The sequence below is a fragment of the Procambarus clarkii genome, chromosome 29, assembly GCF_040958095.1.
Source record: "Procambarus clarkii isolate CNS0578487 chromosome 29, FALCON_Pclarkii_2.0, whole genome shotgun sequence".
NCBI lineage: Eukaryota > Metazoa > Arthropoda > Malacostraca > Decapoda > Cambaridae > Procambarus > Procambarus clarkii.
In genome coordinates, this window is record NC_091178.1 from 16,327,094 (window position 1) to 16,347,399 (window position 20,306).

Sequence of the window (20,306 nt, forward strand, 5' to 3'; positions counted from 1 at the left end):
TTCTGGAGGTCCCTCAAGAGTCTCCCAGGTGCTAGTTGCCTGGATAACTAAATGTATTATATCACAGCAGGCTTCTTAGAGTAATTTAAAAACCTGCCATAGAAGCCAAAATCTAGTCCACTAAAAGAGGCACAGGAATACTAGATCACCCAAACGAAGAGTAAATGCCAAGATTATGCAAAATAAAACAGATAACAGCAAGGAAACCATGACGAGCCCTGATAACAATGAATACATTAGTTTGGTTGTTACCTATGCTGGTTACACACCCTCACTGTCAAGTGCCAGCCATGAGAGCTTGGAGTCAACTGATTGGATATGTGCCACGTCAAACTACAACTGGCACCTCTAAGAGGAGAAAATGCAAAAATAGGAAGCCACTGATCGGAAGGGGACCTACCAGGAGGAAGCATTTCACTACATTAATTTCCATGGAATGTTTACACAAATTTGGTTTGACTTGAGATATGAAATAAATATATCTGGTGTGGTGCTTATGGATTCTATTATATCTATGACAGAAAGTTTCAGTTCAGGATTAGCATTTAGGAACAAGGTTTTGTACATGTAAACAGCACAAGAGAATGTGTGGAATGAGTGGATGTTTAGCGTTCTGCATCGTTATATTTGCAGTAATACCTAGTGATATGTTTCATTTAAACAGTAATTTCCTGTATTGTTTTAAAACTTATTTAACAATTTGAAATTTGTTTTACCCCTCAGCCCACTGCTCTCCTGCTAGTTTCCTCCACGAATATACAAGTGAAGAGGACTCCCAGGAAGCTGACAATGCTGTAGAACCAGTAGAGTCCAGCCTGCGTGAGAGTTTCTTGCATGGGGCTGTAGAGCTGCAGAGCCAAAAAGGCGATGACAGTTCCAAAGGAGTAGCAAAAGGAAGATGCCTGCCAAATTGCAAATTATGTGTGCATAAATATTATATATTTTATCATATTATGCATATACAGTACAAGAATATTCACCGAAATATTAGATTCAATTATGCATAAGTAATCACAAGGAAAGAAATGAAAAATTTGAGAGCTTTCATGTACTGTATAAAATATCTTTCCTAATGGTCATTTTTTCATTTGTACATACATACACATACAGTATATACTGTTCGGTGATACCTCGGTACTTGAACTTAATTTGTTCCAGAAGGCTGTTTGAGTGCCACTATTTGAGTACAGAATAATTTTTCACAAAAGGAATAATGTAAGTTGGATTAATCTATTCCAGATCCCAAAGTATACACTTATAAAAGCAATATTATCCAGTACTTGAATTTAACAAATTTACAAGCCTAGCATGCATAAATCATACAGAATACCTAAACACTGTAGATGAAATAAATGCAAATTTATTCTCACTTTACTTGTACTTAGGAGAGTTATTGGCATATGTTGAAGGAAGAGGAGGAGAGATATTACTGGTTGGCAGGGAAATACCCTGTCCAATGATATTTATTTTTACCTGCATTTTAAAACCGTTCTAAAGTGAGACACAGCACTGTCATTCACCGGGTTTAAAACAGTTTGCCACTGTTAAGGGAGTTTGCTACTCCTTTCTTTTCTCCTCCTCTGAAGACAATTCCTCAGCTGCCGTGTGTTGCGACAAACATTCGTACAGTCTAGTGCAGAGCAAATGGTCGACTATCAAGCATTTTTTCTCTAATAAAGTGTTTGTGTGGCAAATTGTTCGAGTTCGGATCTGTTCTAGTGCCGAGGTATCATGTAATTACATAAGTGTAATTACCAAAGTGTAGTTATAGGATGAGAGCAATGCTTGTAGTGTCCTGTCTTCCCAGCACTCTATATCATATAGAGCTTTGAAACTACAGTACTGACAATTTTGGCCTCAGCACCTCGTATAACTTGTTCAAACTGTCTACCACTCTATTTGCAAAAAGTGAGCTTTCTAATGTTCTTTCAGCAACTTTGTTTAATAAGCTCAAATCTATGATCTCTTGTTCTTGAAGTTTCAGGTTTCAAGAATTTTGTTTTCAATTTTGTCAATTTCCATTGTTATTTTGTACACAGTGATCATATCCAACCCATTCTCCTGTTTGGATTGTAGTTTTGTAAATATGTGCACCATAGTACAAAGACTGACATACTAAGTAATTAGATAGTAGAACTTTGCACTATTCACTTTATAGTTGGAAAAAATGAAGCTAAAAACAAACTTAAATATTCCTAGGCCTAGTATAGCACACACATGTACTTTATTAGGCCTCGGATATTGTGTATTAGGGCCTAGGAAGGTTAGGTTAGTTTAATTTGTCTTTGCAACATACGTAGAAAATAGTTTCCAGTTTGTTCAACTCAATAGTACCGATTTCTACTTTCTAATTGCATTGTACGTTTTTTTTTTTTTTTTTTTGAGATATATACAAGAGTTGTTACATTCTTGTACAGCCACTAGTACGCGTAGCGTTTCGGGCAAGTCCTTAATCCTACAGTCCCTGGAATACGATCCCCTGCCGCGAAGAATCGTTTTTTCATCCAAGTACACATTTTACTGTTGCGTTAAACAGAGGCGACAGTTAAGGAATTGCGCCCAGTAAATCCTCCCCGGCCAGGATACGAACCCATGACATAGCGCTCGCGGAACGCCAGGCGAGTGTCTTACCACTACACCACAGAGACTGCGACATATATGCCACGGAGTTGGCATATATACTATGGTCCTCATCGTTACTATAAAGACATTACTGTACTACCAAAACAAGAGGCTGAGCTGTCATATCACCACTTTCTCCTGTCTTCCAGTTTTAACATATTTAATGTCTCCAACCTCTCCTCATAGCTCTTGTCTTTCAATTCTAGAAGCAATTTTATTGCATGCCTTTGCACCTTTTCCAGTTTGTCGATATGCTTCTTGAGATATGAGCACCATACAACAGCTGCATATTACAATTTTGGTCTCTCAAGTCATGAACAGTTCCTTTAATATTTCACCATCCATGTAATTAAAAGTGATTCTGAAGATTTATTTATTTATTTATTTATTTATTTATTTATTTATTTATTTATTTATTTATTTATTTATGCATATACAAGAATGTACATAAGGAATGTGAGGATACAAATATGGTAATTACAGTCTTGTAAAGCCACTAGCACGCGCAGCGTTTCGGGCAGGTCCTTAATCTAAGAAAATTTTAAGGAGGTAAATACTTGCAAAATTATAGACAAAAAATGATAACAGATTACATGAAATGAAAAAAAGATGAGAGAAAATTGTAGGTACAGTATATTAAAGCACATAGGTAGCTAAGATTGATTGCAATGACAGCTTGAATGGTAGTTGACAAAAAAATTGGTAGGCATAATACAGCAGAAACAATATAAGATTGGTTGCAATGACAGCTTGAATGGTAGTTGACAAAAATTGGTAGTCACAATACAGCATATGGCTAGCACATAAAAGAAGACAGCAATGAACACAATGATAAGGTTGTTTGAAATTACATAAAAATTAGGAGATTGGGTAACACTAGGTACAGAGCAAATTTAAAGCTCAGTGTAGGAAACTAAGAAGATGAAGTTAGGTACTTTTTGGTTTTGCTTTTAAATAAGGCAAAAGTTTTACAGTTTTTCAATTCACTAGGGAGTGAGTTCCATAAACTAGGTCCCTTAATTTGCATAGAGTGTTTACACAGATTAAGTTTGACCCTGGGGATATCAAAGAGATATTTATTTCTGGTGTGGTGATAATGGGTCCTATTACATCTGTCCAGGGAGAGTTTCAGAGCATGGTTTGCATTTAAGAACAGGGTTTTGTAAATGTAGTTGACACAAGAGAATGTGTGGAGGGAGTTAATATTTAGCAAGTTTAGGGATTTAAACAAGGGAGCTGAGTGTTGTCTGAAAGCTGAGTTAGTTATCATTCTGATAGCAGATTTTTGCTGTGTGATGATGGGCTTAAGGTGGTTTGCAGTGGTAGACCCCCATGCACAGATGCCATAATTAAGATAGGGGTAAATTAGTGCATAATATAGTGAGAGGAGAGCAGAGTTAGGAACATAATATCTGATTTTGGAGAGTATACCAACTGTCTTAGAGACTTTCTTAGTTATGTGTTGAATGTGGGTGCTGAAGTTGAGTCTCTTGTCTAGGAATAGGCCAAGAAACTTGCCATCATCTTTATTACTGATGTTAATGTTGTCTATCTGTAGCTGAATTGCATTTGATGATTTGCTTCCAAATAAGATGTAGTAAGTCTTTTCGATGTTTAATGTTAGTTTGTTCGTTGACATCCATAAGTGGACTTTTTTTAATTCATTATTCACAACATTATTTAGTGTATGTGGGTTGAGGTTTGAAAAGATGGAAAGCGCAGCTTGTGCTCCTCGCACATTGTCCTTTATGTGATCTTCAGGTGACAGTCTACTATCCAAAACCACCCCTAGAGCTCTTTCTTTGTGAGAGTTTTTAAAGTCCTTTTCATACAATTTGTAGGTTGTGTAGAATCTATTTTCTCCTATTCTACATTCCATAACATGGCATATATTCACATTGAATTCAATTTACCACACGGTGCACCAAGTGATTAACAATTATATTATCAAGGTCAATTTGAAGGGCATGACAATCTATTTCCATCTTCCCAAGTAGCTTAGCATCATTAGCAAAAAGTTCATATAAGCAGTAGACGAGTCACAATAACGTAGCTGAAGCTGTGATGACCAAACTACAATATTAACCGTACAATATTCAATAATAGCAAAATATAGGTTGACATTTAAAAGAAATTGGGTGTTATCAGTCTATATTGGCCAAGGTAGTGAGGTGCGAGCAAGAAATTCAGCCAAAGTTAATATATCACTGGAATAATTTATTGCTACGTGTACTTCCAACCGGGTATGTAAATGTCTTCAATATTTTCAAATATTGAAGATATTATATATGCAATTCATATATTTACAGAAGATATAAAATATTCAATATTCTTCAAATATACTCCTCGACTTCGCATTGAGTATGTGGCGGCCGCCTCCCAGGTAAGTCCCTTTTTTCCTTATCTTTAGGTATATAGCTCCAGGAAGCCGTTGGGGCTCCCCACACAGAAAATCAACATTGAATGTAATGAAACGCTATTTTCTGGGTGAGCCTCGGAGGCTCGCTGGCAACCCTCCCTTCCCTCTGATTGGCAGACATATTGTTTGATGTTTAACTCCCGAACTGGAGTGCCAGGTAGCTGGCACGGGGAGGTGAGGGCTGCGCAGACAAGCAGCGTGGTGGTGGAGAGCGACTTTTGCTTGTTTCCTTGGGATTAGATGGAGTTCTGCCTCTCTTTTTGGTTTTTAATTTTAATTTTCTTACCATGTGGGGTTTGTTTTGTTATGCTACCTTCCTGGGTGCCAATCCCAGTCAATGGCAGATAAGGAAAAACCCCAACCACAAGGGTGTTTTCCAGGGTCATTCCTCCCTGCAATTCTCCGAAGGGGCCAGGTTCTGGCTCGTGGTCCCTGGTAGGCTGAACTCCATAGACTAATGACCCAGTCTAATGCATCACATATTAGCCTGATAGCTCTAGGGAGCCATAGGGGCTCCCCACAGAAAAAAAGCTTTTACACACAAATCACATTTACCTGGCCACGGATGTTTGTAGGAAAGTACTCTGCAGCGAGGGTGAAGGGGACAGGGTGAGCGCCAAAATTGATGGCAAACATTACCACCAGTACACATGTCAGAGGTATCCAGTTCAGCCTGAAATTCGCAATGTACTGTAATATAAAATCCTCAGATTCACACACAAATAATACCATGCATGCTTTCTCTTAATTTAATGAAATTAACATATTTACAGTACTTTATAAAATTGGCTGGCAACTAGATTATCTCAAATAGTAAGTGGGTGTAATCATGTTTGATCAATACATAACCTAGCCAGGGACATTTCACACTTTATTTTGGAGGTTAAAGGAAGGCCATGGTAACAAGTCATATTAATAGTACATAATTTGTGATTTATGATTAACTCAAAGTTTTTGAATTGTACTATAACTGACAGGGTAAATATCAGAATAAAGAACTCCCTTTTGGTATCGGAACAAACATAAATGACCTCTTTTGTGATAGCATAGTGAGGTCATCAGAGGTTTGTCTTTGAACCCAGCAAAATTCTGTGCATATACTAAAAATGATGAATAGCTAGTGTTGTATTTTAATCACAGTGGGATGTGAAAGATTAAAAGACTATACAAGTCTATATAAACGAGCTACCAGAAAGTATACAAACTTATAAAACATGTTGCTAGTAGGGAAGATAAGAAACCTCCACAATTGTTATGCTCTTCAAGAAGACCTGTACAATACCAAGTGCATGGAGTAACACTTGACAAATGGATAAATGCCATGTTATGAAATGTGGAATAGGAGAAAATAGGCCCCACTCAACCTACAAATTATGTGAAAAAGCCTTAAAGAAATCTAATAGAGATCAAGGGGTGGTTCTAGACAGAAAAGTGTCCCCCGAGCGACAGTTTGTCACCCGCTGTCACCCACAAAGAACACATGCGAGGAGCGAAATGCTACACTTTCCAACTTTAGAATCTCTTAAATGCATGGATGGCAAAATATTAAATAAGAGCTGTTAACGACCTTTATTCCAAAATTGGAATATGAATTGTTTGTATGGTGCAGAAGACGGGTTCTATCTTAGGAAACAAAGCTACTGAAAAACATTGCAAAGTTAATTTATGCAAACAGTGGTAGACTGTCAAAACAAGTTAAGTGAGAAGGTAGTGGAGGACAAACTGTCAGTAGCTTCAAAGTGTCATATGACAAAGAGCACTGGGAAGAGACGACACTTAGCTCTCATTCTGAACTACACTAGGTAATTACAATGACAAATCCTGGTACATGAAATTAGACCAGACAAATCTTGGTACATAGACCAGAGCCAGACCCTTCCCCTTACAGAGACACAGGGAACAGGGGGATTCACTTACACCTAGAAAACATCCAGAAAGTAAGCGAAGCTATTATACAGACGACAAGATTCAAAGAAAGTGTTGACCAGACCACACACTAGAAGGTGAAGGGACGACGACGTTTCGGTGGGGTGGTACGCAGGCAATGGCGAACTATATCAACCATATAAAGAGGGGTGATCATTACAATATTTTACATTACACTGCATTGTAATGTCAAATATATTAAACCAATGGGCTGTGCCAATGTACCTGCTGTAAGTGTTGTCCTCGGGTTCAGCAGCTTCGGCGAGATGAACGTATATACCAAGTAACATCAAGGCAGACGAGTTGATGGCATGAGAGGTAATCAAACAGTAGCGACGACCCACATGGTCAACTAATGCAAGAGACATCATTGCCCCCACGACTCTGACAATACCAACAATGATTGTTGCCATGTCTGGATCCCATGGGGCTCCAGATGCTTGCAGAATTCTTGCTGTATGTACCATAAAAATGTAGTTACCACAGAACTGCTGGAAAAAGAATAGCATAACTATGACAACCACTCGCTTTACCACTTGGATCTTCAGGAGTTTTCTCCAGCCGCCACTTGTGGCACGATTATGCGTCTCAAGTTGTGCTACTTCTGAGTCAATGTCTGCATATGGACCTCGAAGACTCCTCAGGATTCTTGAAGCCTCTGATTTAAAACCTTTTACCACCAAAAAGGATGGTGAATCTGGTAAAAAGAAAGTACACAAGAAGAGGATGATAGGAGGCAAGGCACAAACTAGTGCTAAATGATGCCACTTAAGGATGTAACCCATCCACACAGTGTAGAGGCCACCCAAAACGATTGCAATTGTGGGAATAGAAGCCATCGTGCCCCGAACGCTTGTGTCTGCCAGCTCGACGACGTAGAGTGTACCAGCCACTGAGGATGCCCCACACGCCATGCCCAGCACACACCTGAAGTGGGACAAATACGTCAGTAATTCAATGGAAACATTTTTTTTTGTATGGAAAGCATAAGAAAGAGAAGTTGACTAGCATAGTGAATCTTGGTGGAATTATAGGTAAGAATAGTTGAACCTTATACATCAAACGTTTATATAGTAAGTTTTTCACATAACACACTTCCATTTTTATCTCGGGTCACACAATTCAAGTTTAGAACAAATATATAATGTCCACATGCTCCATCAATACAAAAAAACAGACTTAGTTAACCATAGACGTATGTACTCGCCTAGTTGTACTTGCAAGGGTTTAGTTTTGGCTCTTTAGTCCTGCCTCTCAACTGTCAATCAACTGGTCAACAGGTTCCTGAGCCTATTGGAATTTATCATATAGCATACTTGAAACCGAGTATGGAGTCTGCCTCCACCACATCACTTCCTAATACATTTCATTTGTTATCTTTATGGCTCATCTGGGTACTCAGTTTCCACCTGTGCCCCCTTGTGATTGTGCCCCTTGTGTTAAATTGTCTGTCTATCCTATCAATTCCTCTGAGAATCTTATATGCGGTGATCATGTGAGGTTTAGTTCACATAATCTCTCCTTGTGCGCTTCAGGGGACACGTCTGGCATGATATCAAACCCCAGGTCTTTCTCACACTCATTCTCTCTCCCGCTCTCACACACACACTATATATATAAGTGAGTGTGAGTTAGTGTGTGTGTGTGATTACCTACGTGTAATTAGCTAAGTGTAGTTACAGGATGAGAGCTACGCTCACCATTGCTCATCACACTTGTTATGTATTGTGAGTACATTGTTGAGTTTTACTGTGTGTTCGCTACATAGGATTAACAGAATTAAGGTATTATTAAAACATTAAAGTTTTTATATTTCCACGTATATCATTAATAAGGAATGTATTTTCACCTAGAAATAATTGGCAGTGATAAATGTGACATGCTTAAAGTATTTTGGAATGCCAAAACACAGGTCAGAACAAAGCTTGAGACAGTAGATGTGTTGCAAGAAGAGTTTGTGCTTGAGGGACAACTGATGGGGTTATCTTGAGATGATTTCGGGGCTTAGCGTCCCCGCGGCCCGGTCCTCGACCAGGCCTCCTTTTTGTTACACATCCCCAAGAAGTAGCCCGTAGCAGCTGTCTAACTCCCAGGTACCTATTTGTTGCTAGGTGAACAGGGGCATCAGGGTGAAAGAAACTCCGCCCATTTGTTTCCGCCTCCGCCGGGGATTGAACCCGGAACCTTAGGACTATGAATCCCGAGCGCTGTACACTCAGCCGTCAAACCTCTATTTGCTTATTTGCTGCTCAAGTAGGAAAGGTTAGAAATGACATTTTAATTGAACTTGATTACTTCACATTTATATGAACATTACCTCTAGTAGTTTAATCATAAGCACATTACCTTGCTGTAAGAAGAAGGGAAGGGTTGGGAGCGAGGGCATTGGCCAGCCAGCCTAGGAGGTAGGGAACCACCACCCACTGCATGGCTCTCAGCCTCCCCAGCTCCGACACCACCCAGCCACACCCCCACGCCCCCAGCAGCGACCCCAGCGATACCAAGCTTCCTGTTGCAGTAGCTAAGGCTGTACAGAGTTGTTGCAACATATTCAATGGGTGTGCAATTAACACCCAAAATAAAATTAGCACATGCATACTTAATCCACGGCAAATCTCTAGATAATATAATATAATAATGATATGTGTAGGGGGACAGGCAGTTAGTGTATTTGTACACATTAAGCTTGTATCATGGTTACCCCCCCCTCTCCTAAAAGGCCGAATTACTGACCTCGCCCAGGATGCAATCCCCGCAACAAGCTGACCAACTCCTGAGTATCTACTTTACTGCTAGGTGAACAGCGGCATTAAGTGAGCATCTAAGAAACAGTACTATTTTCAAATGGTCCAGGACCCATAAACATACAAGAGGGCCAGGACCCTAGGCCTTGTTTCAGCTGATTGAGCTGATTGGATGTAGGCCCAGGAGAGAGGTGGAGCCAAGACTCCACCTTCAGTGTGTGGTCTGGTCAACATACTTTAGCCACGTTATTGTGACTCATCGCCTACCTAAGACTCCACCTTGAAGGATACGAGACAAACGTATAGTTAGTGTGATCTTGGGAGAGCTTGAGAGGGGGGTAAGAGTGATCAACCAGGGGGGGGGGCACAACACCGGCTGAAAAGCAGTATAAAGGTATTTCTCAGAGTTTCCTGTACAATTTTTATTCCATTACCTTGCCTCTAAGAGCAGCATGTCTCTAGCTTAGGGTTAATTAATCTGCATTTAAATAAAGTGATTGTTAGCGGTGACATTTACCTCGTGTTACAACTTTTCCTTGAACTCATTTTTTGTTAGCTTACTTCTCTTTTACTGTGAAGTGTTTGCCCCCACACATTTAAATTTTGTCTAAATCATTTTAAGTTTTGCACAAAATGCCTTGTATAATAGTGGTTTCATTAGTATGTGTAAAACCTGTCCCCACTATTTACCTGAATATTCCTGAGGGTCACTAACACATTAATGGCCTCGACGAGGATAGGAAGCTGGCGGCTTGTCAAATTTTCCCTCCCCAATCCCTGGGACAAACTCATTTGTCCTGATGAGTTTTTCCAGGTGGGCATTAAAATTGAAAAAGAGAGTTTTGGCATTTACGGCTCCGGCTGCTAGGCATTCCCCTGATAATGCCCTCCTTTCCCTCCGGCGGGTAGGCGGTTCCATGGGTTTATAACCCAGTGGGTGAAAAACTATCTCCCGTTCTCAGTCTTACATCATGGCTTCTCGAGCTTGAAACCGTTACTCTTGTTTGTGTCACATCTGACCTTTTGAAGAAATTGTCCGGGATCAACATCCTACAAGTTGTTCAGTATTTTAAAAGTTTCGATTAGACCGGCCGTGTCATGCTTGGTGGGCAGTGTTGTTAACCCAGAGGCCCTCAACCGTTCCTGGTGTGAGAGTTGACTTAGTTCTGGAATTATTTTTGTTGCCTGGTCTTGAACGTTCTCGAGGGCAGCTATGCTCTTATGAAGATGAGGCCATCAGGGCAAATGGGGGAACTTTGACAAGCCGCCGACTTCCGGTTCTCTATGAGTTCACTAGTGTGTTAGCAGAGAGTTAAGAACAGGCAAGTATAACCACACAGTATCCTCACCTGTCATGTCCATTTGAGAAGTGGTTAGGACCATTTCAGTGCCAACCAGTGTGGTGTTGTCTCTGGCCAGGTCGGAGAGTGCCGGTGAAGGCCAGGTTAATGTGGCACCCACGGAAAAGTGTCCCATTGATGCCATGATCACCAGACCAGTCTGTGACCAAAGGACAAGATGGAGAATGAGAGGCAGAGGGTCAGCTGCTGAAGAAATATTCATCTAAAGGCACCAAGCCTGGAAGATTATACAATATAACACTGGAGTAAAATATGTGAGAAACTGCAGGCTACAGTTATCTTCTTGAGGTTATCTCGAGATGATTTCGGGGGCTTAGCGTCCCCGCGGCCCGGTCCTCGACCAGGCCTTTTTGTTACACATCCCCAGGAAGCAGTCCGTAGCAGCTGTCGACGGGCAGCTACCTATTTACTGCTAGGTAGCGGTAAATAGGTAGCATTTACCTATTACTCCTAAGTACCTATTTACTGCTAGGTGAACAGGCGCATCAGGGTGAAAGAAACTGTCCATTTGTTTCCGTCTCCACCAGGGATCGAACCCGGAACCTCAGGACTACGAATCCGAAACCCTGTCCACTCAGCTGTCAGACCTCTGGCCACTGTCAGGCCAGTAGCTGCGGTATCACACCAGTAGCCGTGATAGAAGGCATGATGGCCTGTTTTCTCCTACGCTCCCTTGCTATCCTCTTCTTATTCCTATTACTATCTCCTTCTCATTCGGTGGTTATAATAGGAGCTGCCTCGTATGGGCCAATAGGCCCTCTGCAGTTCTCATTATTACTACTATCCCCTACACCTTACTTTCCTCCTCGGCTCTCTCTTGCCTATTTATTGCCTGTCTCTACTTCATCACAATCGACTTGAGAATGGTCCAGGACGGACCGAAACGTCGTCGTCCCTTCACCTTCTAGTGTGTGGTCTGGTCAACATACTTTAGCCACGTTGTGACTCATCGCCTGCATGTAATAGGTACATTCGAGTGTAGAGATATGGCAGCAGAGAGCACATACTGCCTTAGAGTAATTAGTAACAGTTTGGTGAAGAAATGGCAACAGTTGTAGTAGATATAGCAATACTTCGTGATAGGTCATCGCAAGGTAGGTATGACAGAAGTTAGGTGTTGATAGTAATACAGTTGTTGGTAGATATGGAGGAATTTAGTTGAAGAAGCAGTGACCAATAAAATATAAGCGAAGTCTTCAATCAGAAGGGTGTGCTAACTTAAGATTCATTACCAACAGTGACTCGCAGGCTCGCTATGAGTCAAAAGTTATGAGGCCAAAATCAAATAATCAAAACATTATATTGAAGACACAAAGTCCTCTGGCCAAGGCTTAAAAACAAAAGTCAAATTACCTGTCGGATGAGGCGAATCCGTCTTTCCCTCTTTGATTCCTTTCTGGCGCCTGGAAGCTGCTCAGCCTCTGGTGGTGGGGTAAAATAATAACTTAAGAATGGTACATTTATTACCCTGTTACCAAACCAGTATTTACCCAGGTCTTGGGCCAACAGGTCTACAGTTTCCTGAATTCTGGTGTCCTTACATGGGAAGGGGAGTCACTTAACATAAGTTAAGGCAGGCCGCACAAATGCCTATGTACCAACATGAGTTAATAAAGGCAACTCTCTCCTGGTGCCTTTGTCACGACCCCTCTCCGCACACGGGTCGTATAACTGAGGCGGTCCACGATCCCTCTCAGGTAGCTGTGATCAGGTGTCAGGTCCAGGGAGCCTCGAACCACCTGCTCCCTCGCCGCTCTCTTCAACACCATCCTTCTACGCGGTCCTCTACTCTAACTTGTTATATTGAAAAATCTGAAATAACTTTTTGGTTATGAAACATTCAAATTAGTCTTCTGAACTTTGCCCACCCGGAAGGGCAAAGTTCCCATCTCCCAGTGAAGGGACTGGCTAGGTCGTCCTGTTACTCGACCCATTTATGCAGACAAGATATGAGGACATAAGAGTAAAGGAAACTGCAAAAAGATCTATCGGTTTATACAAAGCAACTCCTGTGTATACCCACCCGTGTGTGGGTATACAGCTGCGTATACCCACCCGTGTGTGGGTATACAGCTGCGTATACCCACCCGTGTGTGGGTATACAGCTGCGTATACCCACCCGTGTGTGGGTATACAGCTGCGTATATCCACCCGTGTGTGGGTATACAGCTGCGTATACCCACCCGTGTGTGGGTATACAGCTGCGTATACCCACCCGTGTGTGGGTATACAGCTGCGTATACCCACCCGTGTGTGGGTATACAGCTGCGTATACCCACCCGTGTGTGGGTATACAGCTGCGTATACCCACCCGTGTGTGGGTATACAGCTGCGTATACCCACCCGTGTGTGGGTATACAGCTGCGTATACCCACCCGTGTGTGGGTATACAGCTCCTCCTCACCCGGGTGTGTGGATATACAATTGTTGGTATATAAAAACTGTTGAGCACGTTTCCTTTCACCTGATGCCTCATAAGAATTGTGGAAACCTCAGAAAACTGATCTGTAGGTATTTAAAGCCAACGAATCAATGCATAGATGCTTGGAACAAGGTGAATAGAATTCCGGGATTTACCTTTAAAAGCATTAACAATAAAACAAAGTTATTTGTATCTTGCTCTTTGTTTCGCTCCCATTAGATTAGGCAGCTCCATGTTGGTCGCCATACTGTAGGATGGACAAATTCATTTGAACACCGTCAGCAAAGGACGACAAAGTTAATCCCCGGAATTAGAAACCTTCCACGTGAAGAGATATATACGTGAGAAAGTTTAATTTTCATTCTCTTGAAAGATGGAGAGTTAGTGGAGACATGACTGAAGTGAACAGGCGGATGAAAGGGTATACGGGGGATATTAATAAGATATATTTATCCACACAAAACAGAAAACTTGAAGACGTATTTTGCAATTTGCACGGAAGGGGCTAATCAAATGTGTCGACCACGTCACTCACTTTACACTTTGGTGAAGAAGAATATCCTTAATTTGTTTCTTATCAAGAGCACAATAATTTATTGCATTTGGTCTGTTCTCATGCATCTGACGAATTGTCTCCGAACATCGACTCCATGATAAGATAAAGCTACAGCTGGTTCCACAGACCTGCATTAAGGGAGAAAGTTATCTAGATAAATGATAAAGACACACCAATAAAGGATGAGAAATATTACTTACATTTCGTACCTTAGTCACGATAGTTGGCAAGGAGCAATAGTGTGGAGCAGCTTTTAGATCAGTGGGATTCTTTAAGAACTCCTTACCAAATAGCTTCTTCCTCTGGTGATAAATATATTGCAAGGCATCTATTTTCAATGCACTGAAATGCAATTATAAAAGTAGCTATTTTCAATGCAATACGCCATGCACGCAACACATCTCTGCCACTTGCCAAGAGCCCTATTCATCCAGTTTTAATTATATAAGATGACGCAAGGTTTGTTTTGATTGTACTTGAGAGGATGTACGATCCATAAATTTAGAATTTTCTAATTCAAGTGAAATGAGGATTGTGGTGGAGTTGTAGCCAGGCAGGTTGATTTTTCAAAATGACGGTGGCTGGTGTCGTCGCCTGGGGACAAGATTTTGGTGCCCGTAGATGCAAGGTTCCAGGTGCCCCGGATGAAGGACTGACATCAATGGTTGAAAGTGACATGAATATGCCAATGACAGAGTGACCCGAGGTAACGTGACGAGCGAGAGGGACTAGAGTGATGTCTCATTAGCAGTTGTATGGGCCAGTCGAGGAGGATGTGGTGTTGGTGGATTCTTTTCTCTGTCACTGCACCCCTGGTTTGTCGGAAGTAGATTGTCTTGAGCTTGTGTGGGAGTCTGTAGGAGCTTTGGGGGGTTCGTTCGCTCATTTCGTACCGAGTGTTCCTGGGTCGGATGGTCTCCCGGTAGAATTTTATGTCTCGTTTTGGGATGTGCTTGGTTCTGACTTTATTGATATCGTTCAGTGTTGCTTAGCCAGAATGTTGCTCTCTAGTTCGCAGTATGATAGGATAGTGCAAGTTTCTTCTCGAATTGGATGCCGATTACAATGTTAAATGTAGATTATAAGATCATCTCGAAGTCGTTAGCTGAGCCTTTTAGGTCGGAGGTTGGGTCCTCGGTTTCTGTGGAGCAGTTTTGTGGGGTTCCTGGTAGGTTGTTAGTTCAGTGTAATGCTCTTTTTCGGGACGTGCTTTTATGTGTGTGTCTGAGTTCAATCTACCTGCGGCGATGATTAGTTTGGACTGGTCTAAGATTTTTGATTGCGCGTTGATTGCCTTTGTGTTGCAGGGCTTTGAGCGGCTTGGCTTCCCTCCCCTATTTGTGGGTTGGATTCGCATGATGTATGGGGGATGTTGTAGTTGGGTTTGTGTTAATTTTTTTTTGTGCTCCCTTTGCTCTTCGCCAGTCGGTACGGCAAGGGTGCCCCGTGTCGATGCTCATTTACATGTATTTACAGGAGCCCTTTGTTCGTGTGGTGAGGGCTCGTAGTTCTATTGTCTCTCCACGGTTGCCGAATGGTCTAGTTTTGAAGGTGCGTGGTTATGCAGATGACAGTCTTCTTCGTGGCTTCAGAGGGTTCCGTGGTTGGGTGTGCAGACTGTGGTGCGGTGGTTAGAATTGGACACGGGGGGCTGTTGTCCATCATGACAAGTCGTATATCATGGGGTTGGGGTATTGGGCTTCTCGTTCCGTGTCGGCAACCCATCCTCGACTCAAGTCCATTACATTCAGCGGTCAACCCCACAGACGCATTCATATATTTTAACATGCTGTTCATTCAAAACGGGAATTTTCTCAAGTATAAATTAATATTATAATATATTGGCATATTGTGTATAAATAGGCATAGGTTAGGTTAGGTTAGGTGTTTAGGTTCTGTTGGCGATTATTTGTATTTGTAGTACGTGGGTGAAGCATTTACTGCGTTGTGGTTCGAAAAAAATTCGTTAGTGAAGCACTTGTTCCGGATATGTTCGAACGTCAGCAGTTGTGAGTCGTGTGTAAACCGCTTTTCATTCATAAACAGGGGGTTTGGCGGGTGCATGGAATCATTTTTGGATCTTTGTTTGGAGGACGGGCTGGTGTCGGAGAGGTCTTGGTTTCCTGTAGTTACGCTGGTTCGGGTTCTAGGGGTCACTTTGCTTTGCTTGTATGAGCAATCGTTGGCGTGGAATTGGGATGCGGTTTTGCGGGCGGTGGGGGTAACGATGGGATTGCTTTTCAAGCGCCGTCTGATGAATTATTAGCGGGTGGTTATTGTTTCTTGTAAGGTTTTGTCGAGGGTTTGGCTTATGGCTCAGTGTTTTCCATCAGATAGGCAGCGGGCCCGCACTTTGGAGTGTCGTTTATAGGCATGTGTGGTGCAGGCGCTATCAATTGGTTCCTCGTTCTTCACTATGTTTCTGGGTGGAGGAGGGCGGGGTCAGCATTCCGGATGTGTACATCAAATCGTTGGCGTTGTTCTGGGGGTTGGGGTTAAGGGGGGGGGGGGTTGAACTCGTTGGTTTTATATTTTTATTCTATGCGGTTTAGCAAGCTGGTCGAGTTCGATGATTGTCGGGAGGTGGCCTTTTCTAACCCCTCCTTCCCTCCCGGTTTACTCCTGGGCCCGTTATGATTCTTCAGCCTCTGTCGGTTTCCGAGGTTCATGTCGGGAGGTGTATAGGGACGCTTTTTTGTCGGGGAGGGGCGGGGAGGGAGGTGTCATGAGGTGGAGGGGTTGTACACGTGTTTTCACTGGGGGGGGGGGGGTAGATTTGGTTGGCTTTGCGTGGGCCGTGTCTCGTGCCGCAGCAACGGTAGCTTATGTTTCGTGTGTTACATGAGACGTTACCGACGAATGTGCGGCTATTCATGTTCGGTTTGGTTGCTTAGGACGAGTGTGAACATTGTGGGGAGAGTGAATAGCAGTTGCATGCCTTTTATGATTGTAGTAGGGTTCAGGGTTTGGTGGACTGGTTGCGGAAGATGCTTGTGACTTTTTTGCGGGCCCGGGTTGCGTGTGCATGTGTTGCGATTTTTGTTTTTATCGTTTCCTCGGGGGTCCAGGAGGGTTCGGAACACGCTCTGGGTTTTAATTACAGACTATGTGTTTTGCTTATGGGTTGAGCGTTTGGAGGGGTACGATTTGGGTCGGACTGGAGGCAAATATCTCCAGTCGACCAACAAATTGGGCCACATTTGACCCGTGTCACATTGATACCTGACGCCACCAACAGCCAAACACAGATAACTGCCTCGTCAGAGCACTAAGTTTCAGCTGACGTCATAAACTACATCCCGCCACACCGTGCAGCAATATATTATCTCTAACACGCGCCTCTTCTTTTTACACAGTCTAAGTTACTGCCCCGCTCCTGTGGCAGGCAAGTCCACTACGGGCTCACCATAGCCCGTGCTACTTTGAACATTTTGTTCCGAATAGCCGAATCAAAAAACAAAGAGCCTCTCTAGTCGCCGCTCCTCTATCTACAGCACAACAAATACGAAACCTTGTCATTGTCGCGTCTCCCAACATTTATCCGCGTGCAATTAAACCCTTCATGCAAACTGCACCCACCATCAATAATAAGAAGAAGCAAATGATCAGGTGACGCTATGAACAACATGGAGTCCTCGCCGCCAAGGGCATCAGGTCTTAAAACATGAGGGGTTTAGTCGCCTCGACCTTGTACCATCTGAAAACAAAATGACTTCCAAACGTTGCCAAGTAAACATTAACGTGCCATTATGACGCGTCTGTCAACACTGTCACTCGTGCAGTCACCACCAGAGGATGATTCACATTAACTGCTCGTACCATGAAGACGAATAATGAAAGACAAGTTGAAAGCACATTAAGTCAGAGCGTATGCGCAAACATGACGGGTAATAATTCAGAAATCTGTACCCTAAAAATGTAGCAAATTTACATTTTTAATCTTATTTTGTATTTATTTGTACTTTTCTTTGTCAAAGAACACTATGATGAATTTTTGAGCGTTCATTTTATTTTTACACTTAATTATTGCGGGCACCCAAGATCCCCAGATCTTGCCTTAGGTCTATCCAGCCCATTCGTCCTTGACTGATAAGCGAATCAAACTGTGTAGCTAGCTCACTACAATGTTGCTTACAGTTAATCAATCATTATGCTTGGAGACTCCAATTCTTAAATCCATTGTTGATATATACATTAAGCTGTATAACTAGCTTGTCAAGACTATCTTAACAAAATAAGTTTGGGGGACGATAAGTCACAATAACGTGGCTGAAATATGTTGACCAGACCACACACTAGCAAGTGAAGGGACGACGACATTTCGGTCCGTTCTGGACCATTCTTAAGTCGATGAGAATTTGGGGGTCGAGTTCCTGGTTGCATTATGTGCATGTGTATCCTCCTTCACTACCACCCACAGGATGAGCATGGGTTGTTTAACAAGTGAACTAAAAGATGCGTCGAAGCCGTAAATAAAAACACAGTTAATAGTCGATGCTATTTCCATCCAGACTTAATGGCAGAAATGACAAGGCATAATGGATTCAAGAGGTGTTATTGCACTTGAAGGCCGACAGTTAAAATGGAGATCCAGGAGCTGAAGCATGACTCGACAAAATAGTCCGACTCCGAGAGTCCACCATACGTAACCCTTCATAACTGCCCTACAGAATAGGTATTCAGGTGCAGAATTAATTAAAATGTAGCAACTTACCTACATGGTTCAAGGCTATACTTTCTGTTTCCTCTGACATCCTCCAAAGTGCCAAGCAAGCTTCTGTCTAACAATCTCAAGAGTATCTGAGCACTTCAAGTGTAGCAAGCTCACCAGAGCAACACCCTCCCTTCTCCGTGGCTGGGAGGCGACTGGTTCATACGCTCGTTACAAAGAAAACGGAAGACTATACCAGGATTATTTTTTTTTGTGCCTAGTGGTTGCCAGGATCAGGTTGGGTTACCGTTACCTGTGGCAGGCGGCTACAGGTGACGGATCTTCCAATCTTGAGCACTCCAGGTGCAAACTCTGTGAGCAGGAACTGCGGCATGATCTCCCACACTACATCACCGAATGCCCAGACCTTTCAAACCCGTTGGTATGAGGTACTTGGAGCTTTGAAATTAATTTATTCACTCTCGTGTTTATGTTATCCTCATAATGCACCCAGAGTCTGCCAGTGCAGACTACTTATCACATGCCTCTGTACAACTAACCATCCTGTGCGATGGGGATTTTTTAGCATCACATAGCTAGCTTTTTGACACACTGTTTTCCCCTTCATGTAGTCTAGGACAGCTGCACAAATACACATGTACCTAAATGTGTTAATAATAATAAAAGTGCCTAACATGGCGGCATGTTTGGGAGATCAAGGTTCACCCACCACGAGTGTATACTCTTCCAAGACAGACTTGAGTAAGCTTAGAATAAGCTTAGTCCTAACAACCAGTAAGCTTTTGTGGCCGTGTTTGAGGCTTTTCTAAATGTTTCATTTACAACTATTGTTGCTAAACTCATTGTACTGTTGTACAATGGATTGTACATTGTCCATTGTACCGCCTCCATTGTACTGTTGTACAATGGAGGCGACTCAAGGGTTTTGCTCAAAGCCTATGTCACGTCATACGGGTTGTAGAATCCTAAGTCGGTCAATCGTCTTAGGACCACGAGGCGTGGAGTTGGCTTTAGTAAAAGTTTTGGAGTCCCCTGGTAGAGAATAAAAAAGTAAGAATACGGGTAGAGAGGGGGAGAAGAAGGAAGGATCGTTCGAGAACACCCCCCCCCCCCGTGTTACACTGGTGCTATGGCCCAAGATGTTACTGGTGCTATGGCCCAAGATGTTACTGGTGCTATGGCCCAAGATGTTACTGGTGCTATGGTCCTAGATGTTACTGGTGCTATGGCCCAAGATGTTACTGGTGCTATGGTCCTAGATGTTACTGGTGCTATGGCCCAAGATGTTACTGGTGCTATGGTCCTAGATGTTACTGGTGCTATGGCCCAAGATGTTACTAGTGCTATGGCCCAAGATGTTACTGGTGCTATGGCCCAAGATGTTACTGGTGCTATGGTCCTAGATGTTACTGGTGCTATGGTCCTAGATGTTACTGGTGCTATGGCCCAAGATGTTACTAGTGCTATGGTCCTAGATGTTACTGGTGCTATGGTCCTAGACGTTACTAGTGCTATATATCCTGGTATTACCGTTACCTTCAATCTCTACACTGGCCGCTGACATGACTTCGTTACCACGTGGCA

General features: G+C 42.5%; 2 protein-coding genes across 2 annotated transcripts in view; one reads left to right on the forward strand and one right to left on the reverse strand.

The window, feature by feature from the left end:
- The window catches only part of LOC138369807 (facilitated trehalose transporter Tret1-like), a 20,059-nt gene extending 1,133 nt beyond the window's left edge, over positions 1-18,926 (reverse strand). Inside the window, exons 1-7 of the mRNA XM_069333544.1 lie at positions 18,765-18,926; positions 12,426-12,493; positions 11,061-11,211; positions 9,314-9,476; positions 7,193-7,894; positions 5,597-5,714; positions 1-902 (exon numbers count right to left, since the gene is read on the reverse strand). The exon at positions 1-902 is cut by the window's left edge and continues 1,133 nt beyond it. Of these exons, the coding sequence (XP_069189645.1) occupies positions 720-902; positions 5,597-5,714; positions 7,193-7,894; positions 9,314-9,476; positions 11,061-11,211; positions 12,426-12,493; positions 18,765-18,804 (1,425 nt within the window). The 5' untranslated portion in view covers positions 18,805-18,926 and the 3' untranslated portion in view covers positions 1-719. The remainder of the gene's footprint in view (positions 903-5,596; positions 5,715-7,192; positions 7,895-9,313; positions 9,477-11,060; positions 11,212-12,425; positions 12,494-18,764) is intronic.
- Positions 18,927-19,875: 949 nt separating this feature from the next.
- On the forward strand, positions 19,876-20,283 carry LOC138369609 (uncharacterized). The gene has a single exon (XM_069333032.1). The coding sequence runs from the start codon at positions 19,876-19,878 to the stop codon at positions 20,281-20,283; it is 408 nt and encodes a 135-aa protein (XP_069189133.1).
- The last annotated feature ends 23 nt before the right edge of the window (positions 20,284-20,306 follow it).